The following is a 22906-nucleotide window of genomic DNA, read 5'->3' as shown; positions in this document are numbered from 1 at the left end:
CTAAATTTAAAGAATTATATTTAATATTCTTGATGAGTAAATGTATAAAATGTTTATGTTCTGTGAAGGATCTAGATCTCCTCAGCTTGTACAGCCATCATTAAGAAGGGAACATGGAACTGCAGGGTGGCAGGAGGCTGATGCTATGTCTGACCGCAATCTGGATGGAGAGTTGGAGCTCTGTTTTTCTGAGGATCCACTATCTGAAGGTTCTGTTGAGGATATGTTTCCTTCTGAATGTGGTACTGAAAATGAAGCACCTGGCATATGGTTGTCTGAGATGATGGATTGGCCAAACATGGTAAAATCATAAAACTTTTATTTGTGTATTTTAATTCCTTCTTCCAAATCATTAATTTAGGTGTATGTGTCCATTTTTTAATATCAAGAGTAGCTTCATTACCGTCTCACTAACTAGAAAAAAACAATAAAGACTGGCATTTTAACTAAAAAATAAACTTTTAATTCTGCTTGCCCTTTCGTCCTTATATTTTCCCCCCATTCAACATACGAGTAATCCCACATGCTCACATAACGTGGCTTAGAGAAGAGGGACAACAGTGGATGAAGCCTTATCTTTGACCCACGATTCTTTTTCTGCGGCTTAGCCAGTCGGTTTGCATAATTAGCCCATAAATACTTTAATTTGTTAACTTTAACTTTGCTTTTTTCAGCATTATCTGACCTACTTTATTTCCTTCATGGTCTTTATCCCCCAAGAACATAATTTTCTTCTGGCTTGTTTCTTCTTTCACCTGGCTGCCGCTATCAGTGTTGGATACAGAAACAATATTTTAAAGAGAATATTCTCTGGGATGAGTGCTGTTCATGGGCCACTCAGCTTTCTCTAGAGAAACAAGCTTGTTGAAAGCCCAGGCTTGAAAGATTGAACAACTAAAACAATCAAATCACAACAAATCAGGAAGATGGCTCCTGAATGAGTAACGTTGCAAGCTTTCTCACTTCCTTTGGAGTCCAACATCACTTCTGTCTGACTTTTGGAAGTGTAATTTACTCCGGCAAATTTTTAAATACATTACTGAAGTGGTATTTCTGAATAACTTAACTGTGGCTGCTTTGAAACCTTTTTAGTAGTCTTAACACACCCTGAATGATTTGGAATATTTTATTCGCATACTGCATTATAATTGAATGCATTCATAAGAATTTTATAGATTTTCTTGCATTTTGTTTTAAAAAGCTTACAAATTATGTTGTGAATTCACTCAGTGCCAAGATAGCTCGGATGCAGAGGAGGTTGTCATTTGTGAACTGTGTGATACTCGTACAATGCAGTTCAACAATCACATGAAGAGACATCACCCTGGTTGTGGTGAGAGTGCAGGTCACATGGGATATCGGAGTAATGGAGCCTATGTTGATGGTTGGTTTGGAGGAGAGTGTGGCACAGGGAGCCCATACTACCTGATGTGCAACAGTTGCCGTGCAAAATACCTGGCTGAGAAACCGAGACACAAGCAAGCCAATTTAAGTCGGTGAGGATCATTGAATAACTTGTTTGTTTTTAATTTTTGTTGAGTTTGCTGTGTTTTTTTAAAACCCAGTTAAGAGGTGAAAATTAAAGAATATCAGATTAAAACTTTTGAAAGTCAAAACTAGTATTTTCATGTCATAAATATGCCAAAATAGAAAATAACTTATTAAATTAAAAGTGAACCCTAAATATCGTGAAGAGAAAGATCCGTCTAACTTACTAAAGTTGTCACCCTTTATTAACGACTATAACAATCTATATTAACGACTTGGAAGAAGGGACTGAGTGTAATGTAGCCAAGTTTGCTGACGATACAAAGATGGGAAGAAAAGCAATGTGTGAGGAGGACACACAAAATCTGCAAAAGGACGTAGACAGGCTAAGTGTGTGGGCAAAAATTTGGCAGATGGAGTATAATGTTGGAAAGTGTGAAGTCATGCACTTTGGCAGAAAAAAATCAAAGAGCAAGTTTTTATTTAAATGGAGAAAGATTGCAAAGTGTTGCAGTACAGTGGGACCTGGGGGTATTTGTACATGAAACACAAAAGGATGGTATGCAGGTACAGCAAGTGATCAGGAAGGCCAATTAAATCTTGGCCTTTATTGCAAAGGGGATGGAGTATAAAAGCAGGGACGTCTTGCTATAGTTATACAGGGTATTGGTGAGGCCACACCTGGAATACTGCATGCAGTTTTGGTTTCCAAATTGACGAAAGGATATACTTGCTTTGGAGGCAGTTCAGAGAAGGGTTCACTAGGTTGATTCTGGAGATGAGGGGGTTGACTTATGAGGAAAGGTTGAGTAGGTTGGGCCTCTACTCATTGGAATTCAGAAGAATGAGAGGTGATCTTATTGAAACGTATAAGATTATGAAGGGGCTTGACAAGATGGATTCAGAGAGGATGTTTCCACTGTTAGGGGAGACTAGAACTAGGGGACATACTCTCAGAATAAGGGGCCGGCCATATAAAATTGAGATGAGGAGAAATTTCTTCTCTCCGAGGGTTGTAAATCTGTGGAATTTGCTGCCTCAGAGAGCTATGGAAGCTAGGACATTGAATAAATTTAAGACAGAAATAGATAGTTTCTTAAACAATAAGGGGTTATGGGGAGTGGGCAGGTAAGTGGACCTGAGTCCATGATCGGATCAGCCATGATTGTATTAAATGGCGGAGCAGGCTCGAGAGGTCGTATGGCCTACGCCTGCTCCTATTTCTTATGTTCTTATTACAGTATTTTATGTTTTAAAATTGCTGTGTTTAGGTGACTTAAGAGCAGTGTGCCCGTGGATATGGCTGTAACAGGGACAAATGTGTCAGTAAATTATCTCCAGTTGCTGCTAGGATACTTGGAGAAATGTTCTGGGTTATGGAGGGGCAAGTAATAGATTCTTTGCATCCTAATAAATATTCTGATTCAGCTAGTAATGGTTAACTCATTAATGACATTTCTGTATACAAGGGGAAAAGCTTCCCGACCAATATTCTTACTGGATTTACTGTGCTAATGCAAAATGTTGAAATACAGCTACAGGAGCTTTTATGGTAGTGTAACAATAGTTTAATTGTTGCTATAATTAGACTCTTGTTAAAAACTAATAGCTTTCGACTACTGAATCGGGTACCTAAGAAACAGGGCTACGATATTCTCTACTCGATGGCTATAAGCTCTGCTAACAGTTCCCATGCTCTAGCCCCCTTTACGACTATCATTTCCCCTTGCTTTCTTTATTAGAGATAAAATAATGTTACGAAGCAAGGGACCTGCTGTTTTTCGAAATTAATTATGTGGGTGTGGAACATCAAAGCTAATTAGTCTTCTAATCAGTCCTTTTTGACTACTGCGGTTTGGTTACTACTTGACTTTCAACATTGGAATTAAGAACTCTGTAGGAATTGCTGTCATCACCATCACATTTGATGGCTGATGAAGGCACTAAACAAAATTGGGTAAGCTATGCTTCCCTGGAGGATCTTTGCGTAAGTGTTGATGGTGAGAAAGTGAGTGTCCATGTATTATAATCTGGTTTTGGCATTCTCTTTTTTAAAAAAAAAATTGCACATCCTGTTCTACAATAGGAGTCCAGTTTCTCCATGAAGTTTGGACGCCTCTACTCCATCATTGACCGTGTCAGAAGCAGTTTTGCAAAAGGCACGTTTATAGAACTCCACTTAGTGTCTGCACTTAGTGTAACGTAGTAAAATGGGAATGGTAGACCGTGATCAGCACTCCCTAGCTATTCTAGGGTAGATTTTATAAATTGTATTGGGAGTACAAAGCTTCGCAGACTGGGAACACACATCAAGAATTTATGTGCAGATGCCGCTGGATCCTACCCGATCTTTTGTCCATTAAAATTAATCGATGGTAAATCCTGTAGCCAAATTCCCAATATGTGAACTTCTGTGCCAAGAGCGCACATTCATAAAATACATCCTTGTATGAAAAGAACTTGCATTTATATTGTATCTTTTATCGGTCATTGGGAAAATGCTAAAATCCATTATTACAGAAGTATTAACAGGGCATATAGAAAATCATAACATGATTGGGCAGAGACAACATGGTTCTATGAAAGAAAAATTGTATTTAACAAATTTATTAAGTGTTTTATGAGGATGTAACTGGCAGGATAGATAAAGGGGATGCAGTATATTTGGATTTCCAAAAGGCATTTGATAAAGTGCCACAAAAAAGGTTGCTACGTAAGATGAGAACTCGTGGGGTTGAGGGTAAGGTTTTAGCATGGACAGAGGATTGGTTAATGGACAGAAAACAGAGAGTAAGGACAAACAGTTCATTTTCTGGTTGGTAGACTGTAACTAGTGAGTGCCGCAAGGATCAGTGCTTGGGCCTTAGCTATTTATAATCAATGGCCCTGAATTTGCGGTGGGGGGCTTCCCGCGGGGAAATGCCTCCGATCTGTAAATAAAATGTCCATGTACCTGGTAGTCCGGAAGTTGCGGAGATTTGTGTACCTGTGGGCAGAGGCTCACATATCCTAGGGGCGCACGTGGTTCACAAGTGTCGCTGGGATCATGCTTATGGAGGATTCCATGTATTGAAAACCTGTAATTCCCATTCATAAGTATGAATGGGAATACTCCAAAAAATACATCAAGACATCAAATTTTTAAAAAATCACATATTTTAAATGAATTAAAATGGCATTTAATTAAATATTTAAAACACAAATTTGATTTATTGAAAAATAAATGTTTTAAAGGGGCTAAAAATAAACTTACTTTATTTCACAGGTTTTTAAATGTATAAGTTATTAACATTTTATTTTTCTATTTTTTTAAATTCTTGCGCTGAAGTTCACGGGCGTTTGCTGGGCAGAAGTTAGCCCAACTCTCTGCCCGTGGATGCCCTTTTTCCGGGAATGTGGTGGTTCGATCAAGAATTCACAAGTTCTGGGTTTTAACCTAAGGCAAAAAGCAAAAAGGGCCATGTTACAGCAAAACTCTAAAGGGGCAAAGTGTGTTAGAAAGATGAGCCTGAAGGCTCTGTGCCTCAATGCGAGGAGTATTCGGAATAAGGTGGACAAGTTAACAGGTATGATGTAATTGGCATCACGGAGACACGGCTCCAGGGTGACCAAGGCTGGGAACTCCACATCCAGGGGTATTCAACATTTAGGAAGGATAGACAGAAAGGAAAAGGAGGTGGGGTGGCATTACTGGTTAAAGAGGAAATTAATGCAATAGTAAGAAAGGACATTAGCTTGGATGATGTGGAATCGGTATGGGTGGAGCTACGGAATACCAAGGGGCAGAAAATGCGAATGGGAGTTGTGTACAGGCCACCAAACAGTAGTAGTAAGGTTGGGGACAGCATCAAACAAGAAATAAGGGATGCATGCAATAAAGGTACAGCAGTTATCATGAGTGACTTTAATCTACATATTGATTGGGCTGACCAAACTGGTAGCAATGTGGTGGATGAGGATTTCCTGGAGTGTATTAGGGATGGTTTTCTACACCAATATGTCGAGGAACCAACCAGGGAGCTGGCCATCCTAGACTGGGTGATGTATAATAAGAAAGGACTAATTAGCAATCTTGTTGTGCGAGACCCCTTGGGGAAGAGTGACCATAACATGGTAGAATTCTTTATTAAGATGGAGAGTGACAGTTAATTCAGAAACTAGAGTCCTGAACTTAAGGAAAGGTAACTTCGATGGTTTGAGGCATGAATTGGCTAGAGTAGACTAGCAAATGATACTTAAAGGGTTGACAGTGGATAGGCAATGGCAAACATTTAAAGATCACATGGATGAACTTCAGCAATTGTACATCCCTGTCTGGAGTAAAAATAAAACGGGGAAGGTGGCTCAACCGTGGCTAACAAGGGAAATTAAGAATCGTGTTAAATCCAAGGAAGAGGCATATAAATTGGGCAGAAAAAGCAGCAAACCTGAGGACTGGGAGAAATTTAGAATTCAGCAGAGGAGGACAAAGGGTTTAATTAAGAGGGGGAAAATAGAGTACGAGAAGAAGCTTGCCGGGAACATAAAAACTGATTGCAAAAGCTTCTATAGATATGTGAAGAGAAAAAGATTAGTGAAGACAAACGTAGGTCCCTTGCAGTCGGATTCAGGTGAATTTATAATGGGGAACAAAGAAATGGCAGACCAATTGAACAAATACTTTGGTTCTGTCTTCACAAAGGAAGACACAAATAACCTTCCGAAAGTACTAGGGGACCGAGGGTCTAGTGAGAAGGAGGAATTGAAGGATATCCTTATTAGGCGGGAAATTGATGGGATTGAAGGCCGATAAATCCCAGGGGCCTGATAGTCTGCATCCCAGAGTACTTAAGGAAGTGGCCCTAGAAATAGTGGATGCATTGGTGATCATTTTCCAACAGTCTATCAACAGCAGAACCCGAGATGAGCAAGTCTGCAAGAGCCTTCCGTCACGCGTTTCAAGCTTTGTTTGATAGTTTGGACTGCCTGTTCCGCTTGACCGTTGGATGCTGGCTTAAACGGGGCAGACCTGACATTGCGCGTCATAAACTCGTTGAATTCCGAGCTGGTGAAACATGGTCCATTGTCATTGACAAAAAAATCGGGCAAGCCATGGGTGGTGAACATAGCCCGGAGGCTTTCAATGGTGGCAGTGGATGTGCTGGATGACATGATTACGCTTTCAATCCATTTAGAGTAAGCATCCACTACAACTAAAAACATCTTTCAGAGAAAGGGGCCAGCAAAATCTACGTGGATCCTGGACTACGGTTTGGAGGGCTATGACCACAGACTCAATGGAGCCTCCCTTGGTGCATTGCTCAATTGTGAGCACGTGTTGCACTGGTGTACGCATACTCTAGGTCCTAGTCAATGCCGGGCCACCAAACATGCAACCTGGCTATAGCCTTCGTCATGACTATGCCTGGATGGGTACTGTGTAGGTCGTGTATAAATGTTTCCCTGCCTTTTTTTGGCAAAACCACACGATTCTGTCTTCACTAAGGAACTCACGAATCACCTCCCGAAAATACTAGGGAACCGAGGTCTAGCGAGAAGGGGGAACTGAGGGAAATCCTTATTAGTCAGGAAATGGTGTTAGGGAAATTGATGGGATTGAAGGCCAATAAATCCCCAGGGCCTGAAAGTCTTCATCCCAGAGTACTTAAGGAAGTGGCCCTAGAAATAGTAGATGCATTGGTGATCATTTTCCAACATTCCATGGGCTCTGGATCAGTTCCTATGGATTGGAGTATAGCTAATGTAACCCCACTTTTTAAAAAAGGAGGGAGAGAGAACACAGAGAACTATAGATCGGTTAGCCTGACATCGGTAGTGGGGAAAATGCTGGAATCAATTATTAAAGATGTAATAGCAGTGCATTTGGAAATCAGTGACGGGATCGGTTGAATCAGCATGGATTTATGAAAGGGAAATCATGCTTGACAAATCTTCTAGAATTTTTTGAGATGTAACTAGTAAAGTGGATAAGGGAGAACCAGTCGATGTGGTGTATTTGGACTTTCAAAAGGCTTTTGACAAGGTCCCACACAAGAGAGTGTGTAAAATTAAGGCCCATGGGATTGGGGATAATGTATTGACATGGATAGAGAACTGGTTGGCAGACAGGAAGCAAAGAGTGGGAATAAATGGGTCCTTTTCAGAATGGCAGGCAGTGACTAGTGGGGTACCACCTAAGCACTCATGCTAAGAGTGGAAGCAAGTTTTCCTCGATTCCGAGGGGCTGCCTATGATGATGATGACCGCAAGGTTCAGTGCTGGGACCCCAGCTATTTACAATATACATCAATGATTTAGATGAAGGAATTGAGTGTAATATCTCCAAGTTTGCAGATGACACTAAGCTGTGTGGTGGTGTGAGCTGTGAGGAGGATGCTAAGAGGCTGCAGGGTGACTTGGACAGGTTAGGTGAGTGGGCAAATACATGGCAGATGCAGTATAATGCGGATAAGTGTGAGGTTATCCACTGGTGGCAAAAACAGGAAGGCATATTATTATCTGAATGGTGACAAATTAGTAAAAGGGGAGGTGCAACGAGACCTGGGTGTCATGGAACTATATCAGTCACTGAAGGTAGGCAGGCAGTAAAGAAAGGTAGTAAAGAAAGCAAATGGCATGCTGGCTTTCATAGCGAGAGGATATGAGTATAGGAGCAGGGAGGTTTTACTGCAGTTGTACAGGGCCTTGGTGAGGCCACACCTTGAGTATTGTGTGCAGTTTTGTTCTCCTAATCTGAGGAAGGATGTGATGCGATTGAGGGAGTGCAGCGAAGGTTCACCAGACTAATTCCCGGGGTGGCAGGACTGACATATGAAGAAAGACTGGATCGACTAGGGTTATACTCAGTGGAATTTAGGAGAATGAGAGGGGTGAGAGGGGATCTCATAGAAGCATATAAAATTATGACAGGACTGGAAAGGTAAGATGCAGGATGAATGTTCCCGATGTTGGAAAGTCCATTACCAGGAGTCATAGTCCAAGGCTAAGGGGTAAGCCATATAGGACCGAAATGAGGAGAAACTTTTTCGCCCAGGGAATTGTGAACCTGTGGAATTCTCTACCACAGAAAGTTGTTGAGTCCAGTTCGTTGGATATATTCAAAAGGGAGTTAGATGTGGCCCTTATGGGTAAGGAGGTCAGGGGGTATGGAGAGAAGGCGGGAGTGGGGTACTGAAGTTGTATGATCAGTCATGATCATATTGAATGGCGGTGCAGGCTCGAAGGGCCGAATGGCCTGCTCCTGCACCTATTTTCTATGTTTCTATGTTTCTATGAACTAGACTCAACAACTTTCAGTGGTAGAGAATTCCACAGGTTCACAATTCTCTGTGAAAAAGTTTCTCCTCATCCTGGTCCTAGATGGCTTACCCCTTATCCTTAGACTGTGACCCCTGGTTCTGGACTTCCCCAACATGGGGAACATTCTTCCTGCATTTAACCTGTCCAATCCAGTCAGTATTTTACATGCTTCTATGAGATCCCCTCTCATTCTTCTAAATTCCAGTGAATATAAGCCTAGTCGATCCAGTCTTTCTTGCAGCACCCCACAAGTCACTGCCTGCCATTCTGAAAAGGACTCGTTTATTCCCACTCTTTGCATCCTGTCTGCCAACCAGTTCTCTATCCACGTCAATACATTACCCCCAATACCATGTGCCTTAATTTTGTACACTAATCTCTTGTGTGGGACCATGTATAAAGCCTTTTGAAAGTCCAAATACACAACATCCACTGGTTCTTCCTTATCTCCACTCTGCTAGTTACATCCTCAAAAAACTCTAGAAAATTTGTCAAGCATGATTTCCCTTTCATGAATTTGTGCTGACTTGGACCGATCCTGTCACTGCTTTCCAAATGCGCTGCTATTACATCTTTAATAATTGATTCCAGCATTTTCCCCACCACCGATGTCAGGCTAACCGGACTATAATTCCCTGTTTTCTCTCTCATTGGAAAATGACCACCAATGCATCTACTACTTCTAGGGCCACTTCCTAAGTACTCTGGGATGCAGACTATCAGGCCCTGGGGATTTATCGGCCTATAGTCCCATCAGTTTCCCTAACACCATTTCCTGACTAATAAGGATTTTCCTCAGTTCCTCCTTCCCGCTAGACCCTCGGTCGGCTAGTATTTTCAGAAGGTTATTCGTGTCTTCCTTAGTGAAGACAGAACCAAAGTATTTGTTCAATTGGTCTGCCATTTCCTTGTTCCCCATTATGAATTCACCTGATTCTGACTGCAAGGGACCTACATTAGTCTTCACTAATCTTTTTTTCTTCACATATCTATAGAAGATTTGCAGTCAGTTTTTATGTTCCCTGCAAGCTTACTCTCATACTCTATTTTCCCCCTCCTAATTAAAACCTTAGTCCTTCTCTGCTGAATTCTAAATTTCTCCCAGTCCTCAGGTTTGCTGCTTTTTCTGGCCAATTTATATGCCTCTTCCTTGGATTTAACACTATCCCTAATTTCCCTTGTTAGCCACAGTTGAGCCACCTTTCCCATTTTATTTTTAGTCCAGAAAGGGATGTACAATAGTAATAATTCATCCATGTGATCTTTAAATGTCTGCCATTGCTTATCCACCATCAACCCTTTAAGTATCATTTGGCAGTTTATCCAAGCCAAATCACGTCTCATACCATCGAAATTTCCTTTCTTTAAGTTCAGGAACCCAGTCTCCAAATCAACTGCGTCGTTCGTTGGATGTATTCAAAAAGAAGTTAGATGTGGCCCTTATGGCTAAAGGGATCAGTGGGTATGAGGAAAAGGCAGGAGTGGGGTACTGAAGTTGCATGATCAGCCATGATCATATTGAATGGTGGTGCAGGCTCGAAGGGCCGAATGGCCTACTCCTGCACCTATTTTCTATGTTTTCTATGTTTACCCCATAAGAGACAATCCGACTGGATGGACATTTCATCTTTGCGTCAGTGAAATGGCTTAATTTCATCTTGCAGTTCCCCGGAAATGGCCAACCAGCTCCCATTGAGGATGCAACTTTTTACAAGTGATTGCACAGAATCCTGGCTGGTCCAGGTCCTGACCTGGCAAGCAGTGACGGGTGACCCCTCGCTCTCAAAAGCATCCATGACAAGAAGCAAGTCTACGGATTGCGCCATTTCCGCAATGGTAGTCGACTGAGGGTATCAGCACAGTTCTCCGTGCCTGGTCTGTGGTGGTTAACATAGTCATATGCGGACAATGTTAGTGCCCATCTTTGGATGCGGGTCGAAGCATTGGTGTTTATACCTTTGCTTTCTGAAAACAGCTAAATGAGCCGTTTGTGATCCGTTTCAAGCTCAAACTGAAGTCCAAATAGTTATTGGTACATTTTCTTAATCCCACATACACATGCTAATGCCTCTTTCTCGATCATACTGTAGGCTCTTTCAGCCTTAGACAGACTTCTAGATGCGTATGCAACCAGTTGAAGTTTGCCTGATACATTGGTTTGCTGTAACACACAGCCGACCCCGTACGAAGATGCAACACAAGCTAGCACTAATCGTTTATACAGGTCATACAGTATAAATAACTTATTCGAACAAAGTCTGGTCTTCTCAAAGGCTGTCTCTTGAGCTTTACCCCAAACCCAATCATCACCCTTACATAGCAACATGTGCAATGGTTCAAGCAAAGTGCCTAACCCGGGTAGAAAGTTACCAAAATAGTTGAGTCCCAGGAACAAACGCAGCTCTGTCACATTCTGTGGTCTTGATGGCCTCCATCTTTGAGTCTGTGGGTCTGATGTCGTCTGCTGCAATCTTTCTCCCCAAAAATTCGACCTCTGGCGCCAGGAAAACACACTTGGAGCGTTTCAGCCTGAGTCCCACTCTGTCTAGTCGACTTAGAACCTCTTCCAGGTTGTGCAGGTGTTCAGTGGTGTCACAACCGGTGATCAGGATGTCATCTTGAAACACAACGGTGTGCAGAACCGATTTCAGCAGACTCTCCATGTTCCTCTGGAAGATGGCAGCAGCCGAGCGAATCCCAAAAAGACACCTGTGGTATATAAACAGTCTTTTGTGCGTGTTGATGCACGTCAATCTTTTTGAAGATTCAGCCAGCTCCTGTGTCATGTAGGCGGAGGTTAGGTCCAATTTGGTGAACGACCCCCCCCCCCCCCCCCCACGCTAACATTGCGAACAGGTCATCCACCTTGGCTGATGGGTACTGGTCTTGTAACGAGACTCGGTCGATCGTTACCTTGTAGTCTCCGCAGATTCTGACCGTGCCATCGCTTTTCAACACCGGAACAATTGGACTGGCCCACTCGTTGAACTCGACTGGCGATATGATTCCCTCTCATTGAAGTCTGTCTAGTTCGATCTCGACTTTCTCCCTCATCATATATGGAACCGCACGAGCCTTGTGATGAACGGGCCTTGCAACGGGGACTAGATGGATCTGCACCTTGGCGCCTGTGAAGTTGCCAGTGCCTGGTTCAAAAGTGCCGGAAACTTGCTCAGCACTTGGGCGCATGAGACATCATCCACTGAAGACAGTGCTTTGATGTTGTCCCAGTTCCATCGAATCTTTTCCAGCCAGCTTCTGCCGAATAGTGTTGGGCCATCGCCTGGTACAATCCACAGTGATAAATCATGCACAGCTCCATCGTACGATACCTTAACTGCTGCACTGCCAATGACTGGTATGAGCTCTTTGGCATAGGTGCACAGCTTTGTCTGAATTGGGCTCAGTTTGGGCCTTTGTGCCTTGTTGCCCCACAGTTTCTCAAATGCCTTCTGGCTCATAATTGACTGACTCGCCCCTGTGTCCAACTCCATTGATACCGTTCAATTTGACTTTCAGCATGATAGGGGGGCTCTTGGTGGTGAAGGTGTGTATCCCTTACACTTCTTCCTCAGGCTGAGTTGCCTCTCTGGTTTGTTCTGCGTGATCCGTGCCGGATCGATCATCCTCTGCCGACTCTGCCAAGTGGTGAGTCGCAGCACTCTTGCACATTTTCTGGAGGTGCCCCATTGTTTCGCAGCCTTTGCACACGTAGTGCTTGAATCGACATTGAAGGGCTTGATGATTACCCCCGCAGCGCCAACATGGTGCTAATGGATTTGCATTCACGCCCCATGGCGGAGTCAGCCTAGGTCTTGCAGCTGCAGACGTGTAAGCCCTGCCATATGCAGTTCTGCCTGCTACCGACCGTTATTTTATGCAAAGTACTTGCCAGTGAGCTTCGATGCTGGGAAGATATCTGTCTGGTATTATCGCTCGTGGATATGAATGCCGCGGCTATCGTGATGGCCTTGCTCAGGTCTAGGGATTCGACAGACAGCAGCTTGCGAAGAATGACCTCGTGGCCGATGCCAAGTACAAAAATGTCCCGCAGCATTTCCCCCCAAAATCCAACAAATTTGCATGTTCCCGCAAGGCGTCTCAGGTCGGCGACATAACTCGCCGCGTCCTGGCCCTCAGAGCAGTGGTGTGCGCAGAAGCGATACTTGGCCATTAAGACGCTCTCCTTTGGCTTGAGGTGGTTCCGAACCAGCGTACACAACTCTGTATATGTCTTCTCCGCTGGTTTCTCCGGTGCTAGCAGATTCTTGATGAGGCCGTATATTGTCGACCCACACACGGTGAGGAGAATCGCCCTGCGCTTGATCACTTTATCGTCCCCTTCCAGCTCGTTGGCCACGAATTACTGGTCGAGACGCTCAACGAAGGCTTCCCAATCTTCACCCTCTACAAATCTCTCTAAAATACCAACGGCAGCCATGACCACGTGAAAGTTCGTAATCTGTTACTCGTCGCCAATTGTTACATCTGGAAGAATTTCACAAGACTGAGTACTGAGAGCTAAAACTGATGTGACCTTAGTTTCTTTAATAAAACTCCAGAGTGCCTAAGCAGCATGGCAGACAACCTTTTATACTCCCTTGCACAAGGTGTGCAGGTGATCCTTGGGTTTCCAACAGTTGTGCCCTCTGGTGGCAAGTCTTACACAGTTACAATGTTTACATACATAACACACATGGTGTTCAACATGAAGGAGTACTGAGTCATCAGCTGAGGAAGGGCGATAGGTGGTAATCAACAGGAAGTTTCCTTGCCCATGCTGACTTGAAGCCATGAGACTTCATGGAGTCCGGAGTCGGTGTTGAGGACTCCCAAGACTGTATACCACTGTGCCGCCACCCCTGGTGGGTCTGTTTTGCCGGTGGGACAGAATGGTGATGGAGCACACAGAAGTCAAGTAGTTTGGGACATTGGTTGAGTGGTATGATTCTGAGAGTATGACTATGTCAGACTGTTGCTTGACTGGTCTGTGGGACAGCTCTCCCAATTTTGGCACAAGTCCCCAGATGTTGGTGAGAAGGACGTTACAGGGTCGACTGGACTGGGTATGCCATCGTCATGTCTGTCGCCGGTGCCGGGTGGTCCATCCGTTTTTATTATTATTGTTTTTATTCGCGGTTGTGCACAACTGAATAGTTTGCTCGTCCATTTCAGAGGGCAGTTAAGAGTCAACCACATTGCTGTGGGTCTGGTGTCACATATAGGCCAGACCGGGTAAGGACATCAGATTTCCTTTCCTCACGGATATTAGTGAACCAAATGGGTTTTTACGACAATCCAGTAGTTTCATGATCACCATTACTGACGCTAGCTTTTTAAAAAAAATTCCAGATTTATTTAATTAACTGAATTGAAATTCCCCAGCTGCCATGGTGGGATTTGTACTCCTGACTCTGGATCATTTGTCCAGGCCTCTGGATTACTAGTCCAGTGACGTTACCGTTCCCTATATTGGAGGTGGAGTACAAGAGTAAAGGACGGGGGGGAATTGCCTTTCAGAAGAAGTCGGAGCAGTGTCTGGGCAGTGTGGCCGCTCTTAAAGGGAAGAGCGCACCGCCGCAGCCACCATTTTGTTTTAAATGTTGACCGACTCCAGAGTTGGTCTGACAATGGCTGCCTCTGGTGTAGCCAATAGGCAGCCTGGCACCCCCTCCCTGGTGGCCTAGTGGACTCCACGGAGGCCTCACTGGGCCTAGCAGCTTCCTTCCCCTTTAAGTGAAGGGGAGGGACGTTGCAACGCTTCAATGAGGCGGTGATGGACACAGCTCCTCTTCCGATCCGATGCCGCCTCCAACAGCATCCCAAAGCGCAGGGAGGCAGTGTCAGACTTAAAGAGCCGAATTTTCCGGCTCTTCCCTCCGACACCTTCCAAGCGCTAAATTTCCGGATAATTCAAAGTGCCCTTCCCAATTTTTCACTGAGGCCAATTTTGGCCCCAAGAGGTCTTGCTACATTTGTACTGGGCTTTGGTGAGACCACACCTGGAGTACTGTGCACAGTTTTGGTCATCTTATCTGAGAAAGGACACATATCCCTTGGAGGCGGTGCAACAAAGATTCATTAGATTGATTCCTGGGATGAGAGGATTGTCCTATGAGGAGAGATTGAGTATATTTGGCCTATACTCTGGAGTTTAGAAGAATATGAGGTGATCTCATGAAACGTAAGATTCAGGGGGGAATTGACTGGGTAGATGGTGAGAGATTGTTTCCCCTGGATGGAGAGTCTAGAACTAAGGGGCAGAGTCTCAGGATAAGAGGTTAGCCATTTAGGACTGAGATGAGGAGTAATTTCTTTACTCAGGGCTGTGAATCTTTGGAATTCTATACCCCAAAGGTCTGTGGATGCTGAGTAATTGAGTATATTCAACCGATAGATAGGGGAAACAAGGGATATGGAGATCAGGCAGGAAAGTGGAGCTGGCTCGAAGGGCCATATGGCCTACTCCTGCTCCGACTTCTTACGTTGTTATGTTTCGCATCCTCAGGATATCCCAAAGTACTGCACAGTCACTGTAGTTACACAGCTAAAATCAGCAAATAATCGGCCTGGTCAAGCTTCCACAATGAGATGAATGACCAGTTATTTTTTTTTTTATTGGTGGCTTTGACTGAGGATTAAATGTTTGCCAGGACATCAGGAGAACTCCCTGCGGTTTTTTGAAAAGTGCCAACTTCCAGCAATGCAGCACTCCCTATTGCACTGAATTGTTAGCATCTGTGCACGTTTTAGAGTGAAGCTTGATGACTCTGGCTGACATTCCATTCCTAGAATGGAATTAATGACATGCCAAAAAGAGTTCTAGAAAATATTTGTTCCCAAGATGCCTCTAGCAATTTGAAAGCAAAAACATTGTAGCAAGGAGCAACTGAGAGTCACTTGCACCTAGATATTTATCATCTTTGAGATTTTGTAGCAATTCAATAAAATACATTTGATTTAAGTAGTAATTCTAAAAATGATTTTCGAACTTAATGTTGGTAGGAAGAAATAACCATAGTGTATTTTTCATGTGCAACACATGCTTTTTGAATGTTCTCAAAATCGGGGCAAAAAGTGCCATCCAATTCCTAACAATCTTATTTTTTTCCCCCAGCAAAGCAAAAGGATTAGCACCTGATTTAATCAACAAGCATGAAAATACACATGAAGGTATGTAGAACTATAGAAGCTTTGACCACTGACGGAAGCCATCAGCCTATTATGCCTGTGCTAGAACAATGCAAAACTCATCTCTGTGTCTCCCTGTCCTCTTAGTCTTGTATCTTTCTTTGATTCAAATATTTCATTTTTTCCTTGATGCAATGGTCTCAACCTTGAATGCTCCATGTGGTAAAGTATTCGATACTCCAATAATCCTTTGTGATAAATTTATCCGAACATCTTTCCTCATTCTTCTAGTGACAATTTTAAAGTGATAACTCATTGTTACTGACACTCCAACCAAAGGGTACAGTCTTGCCCTATTCACTCCATCAAAACCCTTCATCATTTTACAAAACTCTATTAAATATCCTCTTGGCCTTTTCTGTTCCAGTAGAAGTAGTTCCAGTATCTCAAGCCCCTTGTCATAACTATAGTTTCCCATCCCTGACATAATCCTGGTGATTCTACACTGTATGCTTTCTATGGATTTAATAACCTTTTTATAATGGGTGTTGAAAACTTCAAACTATACACTGTGGCCGAACCAATGTTTTGTATAAATTCATCACTATGCCCCTGTTTATAAGACCCAAAATTCTGTTGGCCTTTTTTATGGATTTGCCTACTTGCACTCTCTGGCAATCATGTTTTGACCCTCCAGGTGTCTCAATTCATCCACACACCTGTCAGTGTATTTCTTCTTTGTGTATGCATCCATTCCTTTTTTTCCCCTTACAAAATATATTATTTCACACTTACCTGCATTAAATTGCATTTTCCACTTGTTCGCCAATTCTGATAACCTATCTATGTTTTCCTGAAGTACTCTTCATTGTTTGCCAGACTTCCAACTATGGTATTGTGAGAAAATTTTAAAATTGCAGGAGTAATTTTAAACTAACCTGCTGGTTGGCAAATGTACAAGTTTGGATCGCCTACCCATTTTACCTCCTGCCCAATTTTACTCTCCATTAAACTAGCCAATCCGAATCAGGTAAGTACTGTATACCAATGTGGACCCCCTGGGGTTCACCATTCCAATGCTTCTCCAATCCGAGCAACATCCTGTAAGAACATTAACATTGGTGCCTTAACAAAAATTGGTATCCCAGCCACCAGACAAAATCTTAATACCTATACGTTAAGTCCTGAACCTGCTAAAGTTTACTGCCCAGTCTATGCTGAGTAGAAAATGATGATTAAAGTTAGCTCTCCGAACTGTCTTACATCCATTGCTTTGGATTATATTAGGTTTTACAATGTGAACATTGCGTTAGAATATGTACAAGTTAGTGAGTGAATGAGTTAATCCTTTCTTGCCAAATCATCAAAAAATAATCCAGGCAATTAAGTCACGAATTAACAATTATAATTAGCAGCACTTAAATGTATACATTGAGTAGGCAAGTTATTTAATAGATTGGGTTTATGAACGTAATAACTGAGGTTATAATGGCAGTTATATCACAGTAACTCAGCATTAAATGGTTTGCTGAGTATAACTTAACACTTAAGATCAGTGTTTGAAATTGATTTAAATCTGAGACATTAATTTATGATGATGCATAGATAGGTGAAAGGTTAACAGCATTAGACCTCCATTAGACATTTATTGGATAGAATAAAGTCTATATGCGCTTAGTTAGCAATATTTCCAGAACTTTAAAGAGTTCATCCTTCTGAATTGGTGTGGATGAACTGTTTGCCTCTCACTCTCTTTTTTTCTATCTCTCCCTCCCTCTCCCCTTTCGCTCTCGTCTCTTCCTCCCCTCGCCCCCACCCTGCCCCACTCAGAGGATAAGGACTGACTCACCTATTGATGCACTTTTCTCCAGCTACAGAGACACTTGTCTACATACACTAGACATAACGCTCCTATATAATGAACTACTTAAACCTTCTATTGCAACTTCTACCACTACAGGCTTTTACTATCAAAAAAGCATCTTGTATCCTTGATTTTCACAGAAGCCGACTCAGTTTTACAACTGACCAATCTGGGTGCCATGTTAGAAAGGTAAAGAAAAAGAAAGAAAGAACTCACAGCTTCATGACTTCAGGATGTCCCAAAGTGCTTAACAGCCAATGAAGTATTTTTAAATCAAAGCATCATAGAATAATGCAGCACAGAGGAGGCCATGAAGTCCATTATGCCTGTGCCAGCTCTTTGAAAGAGCTATTCAAATAGTCCCACTGCTCTTTCCCCATAGCCCTGCAAATGTTTCCACCAAATATTTATCCAATTTCCTTTTGAAAGTTACTATTGAATCTGCTTCCACCACCCTTTCAGGCAGTGCATTCCAGATCATCATTATGCGCTGCATAAATTATTTACCCAGATGTCGCCTCTGGTTCTTTCACCAATTGCCTTCATTCTGTGTCCTCTGATTACCGATCCTTCTGGCACTGGAAACAATTTTTCCTTATTTCCTCTATCAGTACCCTTCATGATTTTGAACACCTATCAAATCGACTCTTCACCTTCTCTGCTCTAAGGAGAACAAGCCCAGTTTCTCTAGTCTCTCCACATAACTAAAATCTTTCATCACTGGTACTATTCGAGTAAATCTACTCTGCACCCTCTCCAAGGCCTTGACATCCTTCCTAAAGTGTGTGCACAGAATTGGGCACAATACTCCAGCTGGGGCCTAACCATGTTTTATAAAGGTTTACAACAACAACTTGTATTATATAGCGCCTTTAATGCAATAAAACATTCCAAAGCACCTTGCAGGAATATTATAAGACAAAAAATTTGACACTGAGCCACATAAGGAGAAATTAACGCAGATGACCAAAAGCTTAGTCAAAAGCCCGGGGGTGTGGGAGGTGGGGTTATGGAGCTGTGAAGCTGGAGGAGATTATAGAGGTAAAGAGGGGCAAGTCCATGGAGGGATTTGAAAACGAGGATGGGAATTTTTAAATCGAGGTGTTGCTTAACTGGGAGTCAATGTTGGTCAGCGAGCACAGGGGTGATGGGTGAACGGGACTTGGTGTGAGTTAGGACACGGGCAGCCGAATTTCGAATGAATTCAAGTTTACGTAGGGTAGAAGAATGTGGGCGGCCAACCAGGAGTGCGTTGGAATAGTCAAGTTTAGAGGTAACAAAGGCATAGATGAGGGTTTCAGTAGCGGATGAGCTGGGGCAAGGGCGTAGACTGGCAGTCTTCTTTATGCCACAGATATGTGGTCGAGCATATAGTGCTCCGGTTTAACATTACTGCCTTGTTTTTGTAGGTTGTGCCTCTATTTATAAAGCCTGTATGCCTTTTTAACTCTTTTGCATCTAATTGCAACCACGTCTCCATAATGGCTAAGTGACCAATGTTGGGAACTAAATATTCTAAGATACTTAACTTTTAGAAGAGATAGGCAAAATAGAAAAGGAGGAGGGGTAGCCCTGATAATAAAGGATGGGATAAAGACAGTAGAGAGAAAGGATCTTAGCTCTGAAAATCAAGAAGTAGAATCAATTTGGGTGGAGCTAAAAAACAGTAATGGGCAGCAAACATTGGTGGGAGTTGCTTATAGGTCTCCAAACAGTAGTTGTAATGTAGGGCACAGTATAAATCAGGAAATTAGAAGCGCATGTAACCAGGGTAATACAGTACAGGTGCAGCATCTAAAATCCAGAGTGCCGGAATCCGGAATGTTCCGGACTTCGGGACGATTCGTGGCAGGGTCGTCAGGAATCCATAAAATGTTCAGGAATCCGGACCAGATGATCCTGCCTGACCTCGGCGCCTCGCCTCGTCGCCCTTACCTCAGGGCCTCCTCGCAGGCCCGCGCGGGCACCTCCTCGGCGAGCCCCGCCCGTGCGGGCACACACTCGGCCGGGGCCGGCCCGAAGACAACAACCTCGGCGGGTCTCTGCCCGAACGCCTCCTCAGCGGGGCCAGCCCGCCCGAACATCACCTCTGCAGGCCCCCGCCCGACAGCATCCTCGGCAGAGCCAGCGCGACGACGACCTCCTCAGCGGGGTCCTATCCGACGCAAAGACCTCCTCGATGGGCCCCGGCGGTCCACCCGACCACATCCCTGGCAGCCCCACGGCGACCTCCTCGGCGGGCCCCGGATGGCCTGAACAACTCCTCAGCAGGTACCCCCCCTTTTTTGACGTACGAAATCCGGAAATACCCGAACCGGGGCACGAGTGTTTGCGGATTCGTGACGTCAGAAAGACGTTCCAAAAACGCAAAATCCGGAACAGCCTCAGTTCAGAGTGTTCCGGATTCGGGACGCTGCACCTGTAATCATGGGGGAGTTTAATCTACATATAGACTGGGCAAACCAGATTTTCAGTGATATTGTGGATGACGAATTCATGGAATGTATACAAGATAGTTTTCGAGATCAGTATGTTGAGAAAGTAACTAGTGAACAAGCTATTTTAGATCTAGTGTTGTACAATGAGAAAGGGTTAATTAATAACCTTGTAGGAAAGAGACCCTTAGGGAAGAGTGACCGTAATATAATAGAATTTTATATTAAGTTTCAAAGTCATTAAGTTAAATCCGAAACTCGGATTTTAAATCTAAACAAAGCAAACTATGTGGGTATGAGGGGTGAGTTGGCTTAAATATATTGGGAAACTACATTAAAAGGTATGTCGGTAGATAAGCAAAGGCTAGCATTTAAAGAATTAATACATAATTTACAACAAATAAACATTCCTTTAAGGTACAAAAAATCCACAAGAAAAGTGGTCTAACCGTGGCTAACAAGACAAGTTAAAGATAGCATTAGATCAAAGGAAGAGGCTTGGAAAAGCATGATTCAATCAAACAGAGTCAGCATGGTTTTATGAAAGGGAAATCATGTTTGATAAATTTGCTGGAGTTCTTTGAGGATGTAACGAGCAGGGTGGATAAGGGGGAACCTGTGGATGTAGTGTATTTGGATTTCCAGAAGGCATTTGATTGGTGCCACAAGAGGTTACTGCACAAAATAAAAGCTCACAGGGTTGGGGGTAATATATTAGCATGGATAGAGGATTGGCTAACTAACAGAAAGCAGAGTCGGCATAAATAGGTCATTTTCTGGTTGGCAAACAGTGACTAGTGGGGTGCCGCAGTGATCGGTGGCTGGGTCCTCGACTATTTAAAATCTATAGTAACGACTTGGATGAGGGGACCGAGTGTAATGTAGCCAAGTTTGCTGATGATACAAATAAAGCAAATTGTGAGGAGCACACAAAAAATCTGCAAAGGGATATAGACAGGCTAAGTGAGTGGGCAAAAAATTGGCAGATGGAGTATAATGTAGGAAAATGTGAAGTTATCCACTTTGACAGAAATAATAGAAAAGCTAATTATAATTTAAATGGAGAAAAATTGCAAAGTGCTGCAGTTCAGAGGGACCTGGGGGTCCTTGTGCATGAAACACATAAAGTTAGTATGTAAGTAATCAGGAAGGCAAATGTTGGCCTTTATTGCAAGGGGGATAGAGTATAAAAGCAGAGATGTCCTGCTACAACTATACAGGGTATTGGTGAGGCCACAACTAGAGTACTGGAATTTTGGTCTCCGTATTTAAGGAAGGATATACTTGCCTTGGAGGCTGTTCAGAGAAGGTTCACTAGGTTGATTCTGGGAGACGAGGGGGTTGACTTCTAAGGATAGCTTGAATAGAATGGGCCTCTACTCATTGGTGTTCAGAAGAATGAGAGGTGATCTTATCAAAACATATAAGATAATGAGGGGGCTCGACAAGGTGGATGCAGAGAGGATATTTCTACTCATAGGGGAAACTAAAACTAGGGGACATAGTCTCAGAATAAAGGGCCGCCCATTTAAAACTGAGACGAAGAGGAATTTCTTCTGAGGATTGTAAATCTATGGAATTCTCTGGCCCAGAGAGCTGTGGAGGCTGGGTCATTGAATATATTTAAGGCGGAGCTAGACAGATTTTTGAGCGATAAGGAAGTAAAGGGTTATGGGGAGCAGGCAGGGAAGTGGAGCTGAATCCATGATCAGATCAGCCGTGATCTTATTGAATGGCGGAGCAGGCTCGAGGGGCCAAATGGCCTACTCCTGCTCCTATTTCTTATATTCTTAATGTTACCAAACTGAGCAGTAAGCCTGCAGTAATAAAAACAGAAAATGCTGGAAATCTCAGTGGGTCAGGCAACATCTGGAGAGAAGCAGAGTTAATGTTTCAGGTCGCTGACCCTTTGTCAGAACTGGTGAATGTTTGAAATGAACAAATTCTTAATCAGCACTGAAAGGGGGAGTAGAGGAAAGAACAAAAGGGAAGGTCTGTGATAGGGTCGAAGACCGGAGAGATTTGAGAGATAAAAGGGATGATGGGCCGACTTGAGATGGTAACAACAGAAGTTAGAAAAAGATTAGTTTAGATAGGATAAGCCTGTGATTGGGAGGATTTTAGAATTCAGCAAAGGAGAACCAAGAAATTGATAAATAAAGGAGAAATAGAATATGAGAGTAAACTAGCAAGACACATGAAGACAGACTGCAAAAGCTTCTATAGATATGTAAAAAGGACAAAATTAGCAAAAGTAAATGTGGGTCCCTTACAGGCTGAGACAGGAAAAATTATAACGGGGGATAAGGAAATGGCAGAGAAATTAAACAAATACTTCGTGTTACAAAAACAAAATACTGCGGATGCTGGAATCGGAAATAAAAACAGAAAATGCTGGGATTCTCAGCGGGTCAGGCAGCATCGGTGGAGAGCAACAGAGTTACTGCTTCAGGTTGATGACCGTTCATCAGAACTGGCAAAAGTTCCAATATACATCATGTTGGTCTTCACGGAAAAAGACACAAAAAACCTCCGAGAAATAGTGGAGAACCAAGAGTCCTGCGAGAATGAGGAACTGGAAGAAATTAGTATTAGTGAAAAAAAATAGAATAGAAATATTAATTGGACTGAAAACCGATAAATCCCCTTCACCTGATGGCCTAGATCCTAGGGTTTTGAAAGAGGTGGC

At 43.1% G+C, this 22906-nt stretch overlaps 1 protein-coding gene across 1 annotated transcript in view; it reads left to right on the top strand.

Annotated features, from left to right (window-relative positions):
- LOC139228820 (probable E3 ubiquitin-protein ligase HERC1) overlaps window positions 1-22906 on the top strand; it is a 426955-nt gene that overhangs the window by 204454 nt on the left and 199595 nt on the right. The window contains exons 37-39 of the mRNA XM_070860235.1: window positions 69-301; window positions 1231-1496; window positions 15905-15960. Coding sequence (XP_070716336.1) covers window positions 69-301; window positions 1231-1496; window positions 15905-15960 — 555 coding nt within the window. The remainder of the gene's footprint in view (window positions 1-68; window positions 302-1230; window positions 1497-15904; window positions 15961-22906) is intronic.

The sequence above is a fragment of the Pristiophorus japonicus genome, chromosome 2 (assembly GCF_044704955.1).
Source record: "Pristiophorus japonicus isolate sPriJap1 chromosome 2, sPriJap1.hap1, whole genome shotgun sequence".
NCBI lineage: Eukaryota > Metazoa > Chordata > Chondrichthyes > Pristiophoridae > Pristiophorus > Pristiophorus japonicus.
The sequence above is the reverse complement of the archived record's forward strand: the minus strand, read 5'-3'. Positions and strand labels throughout refer to the sequence as shown.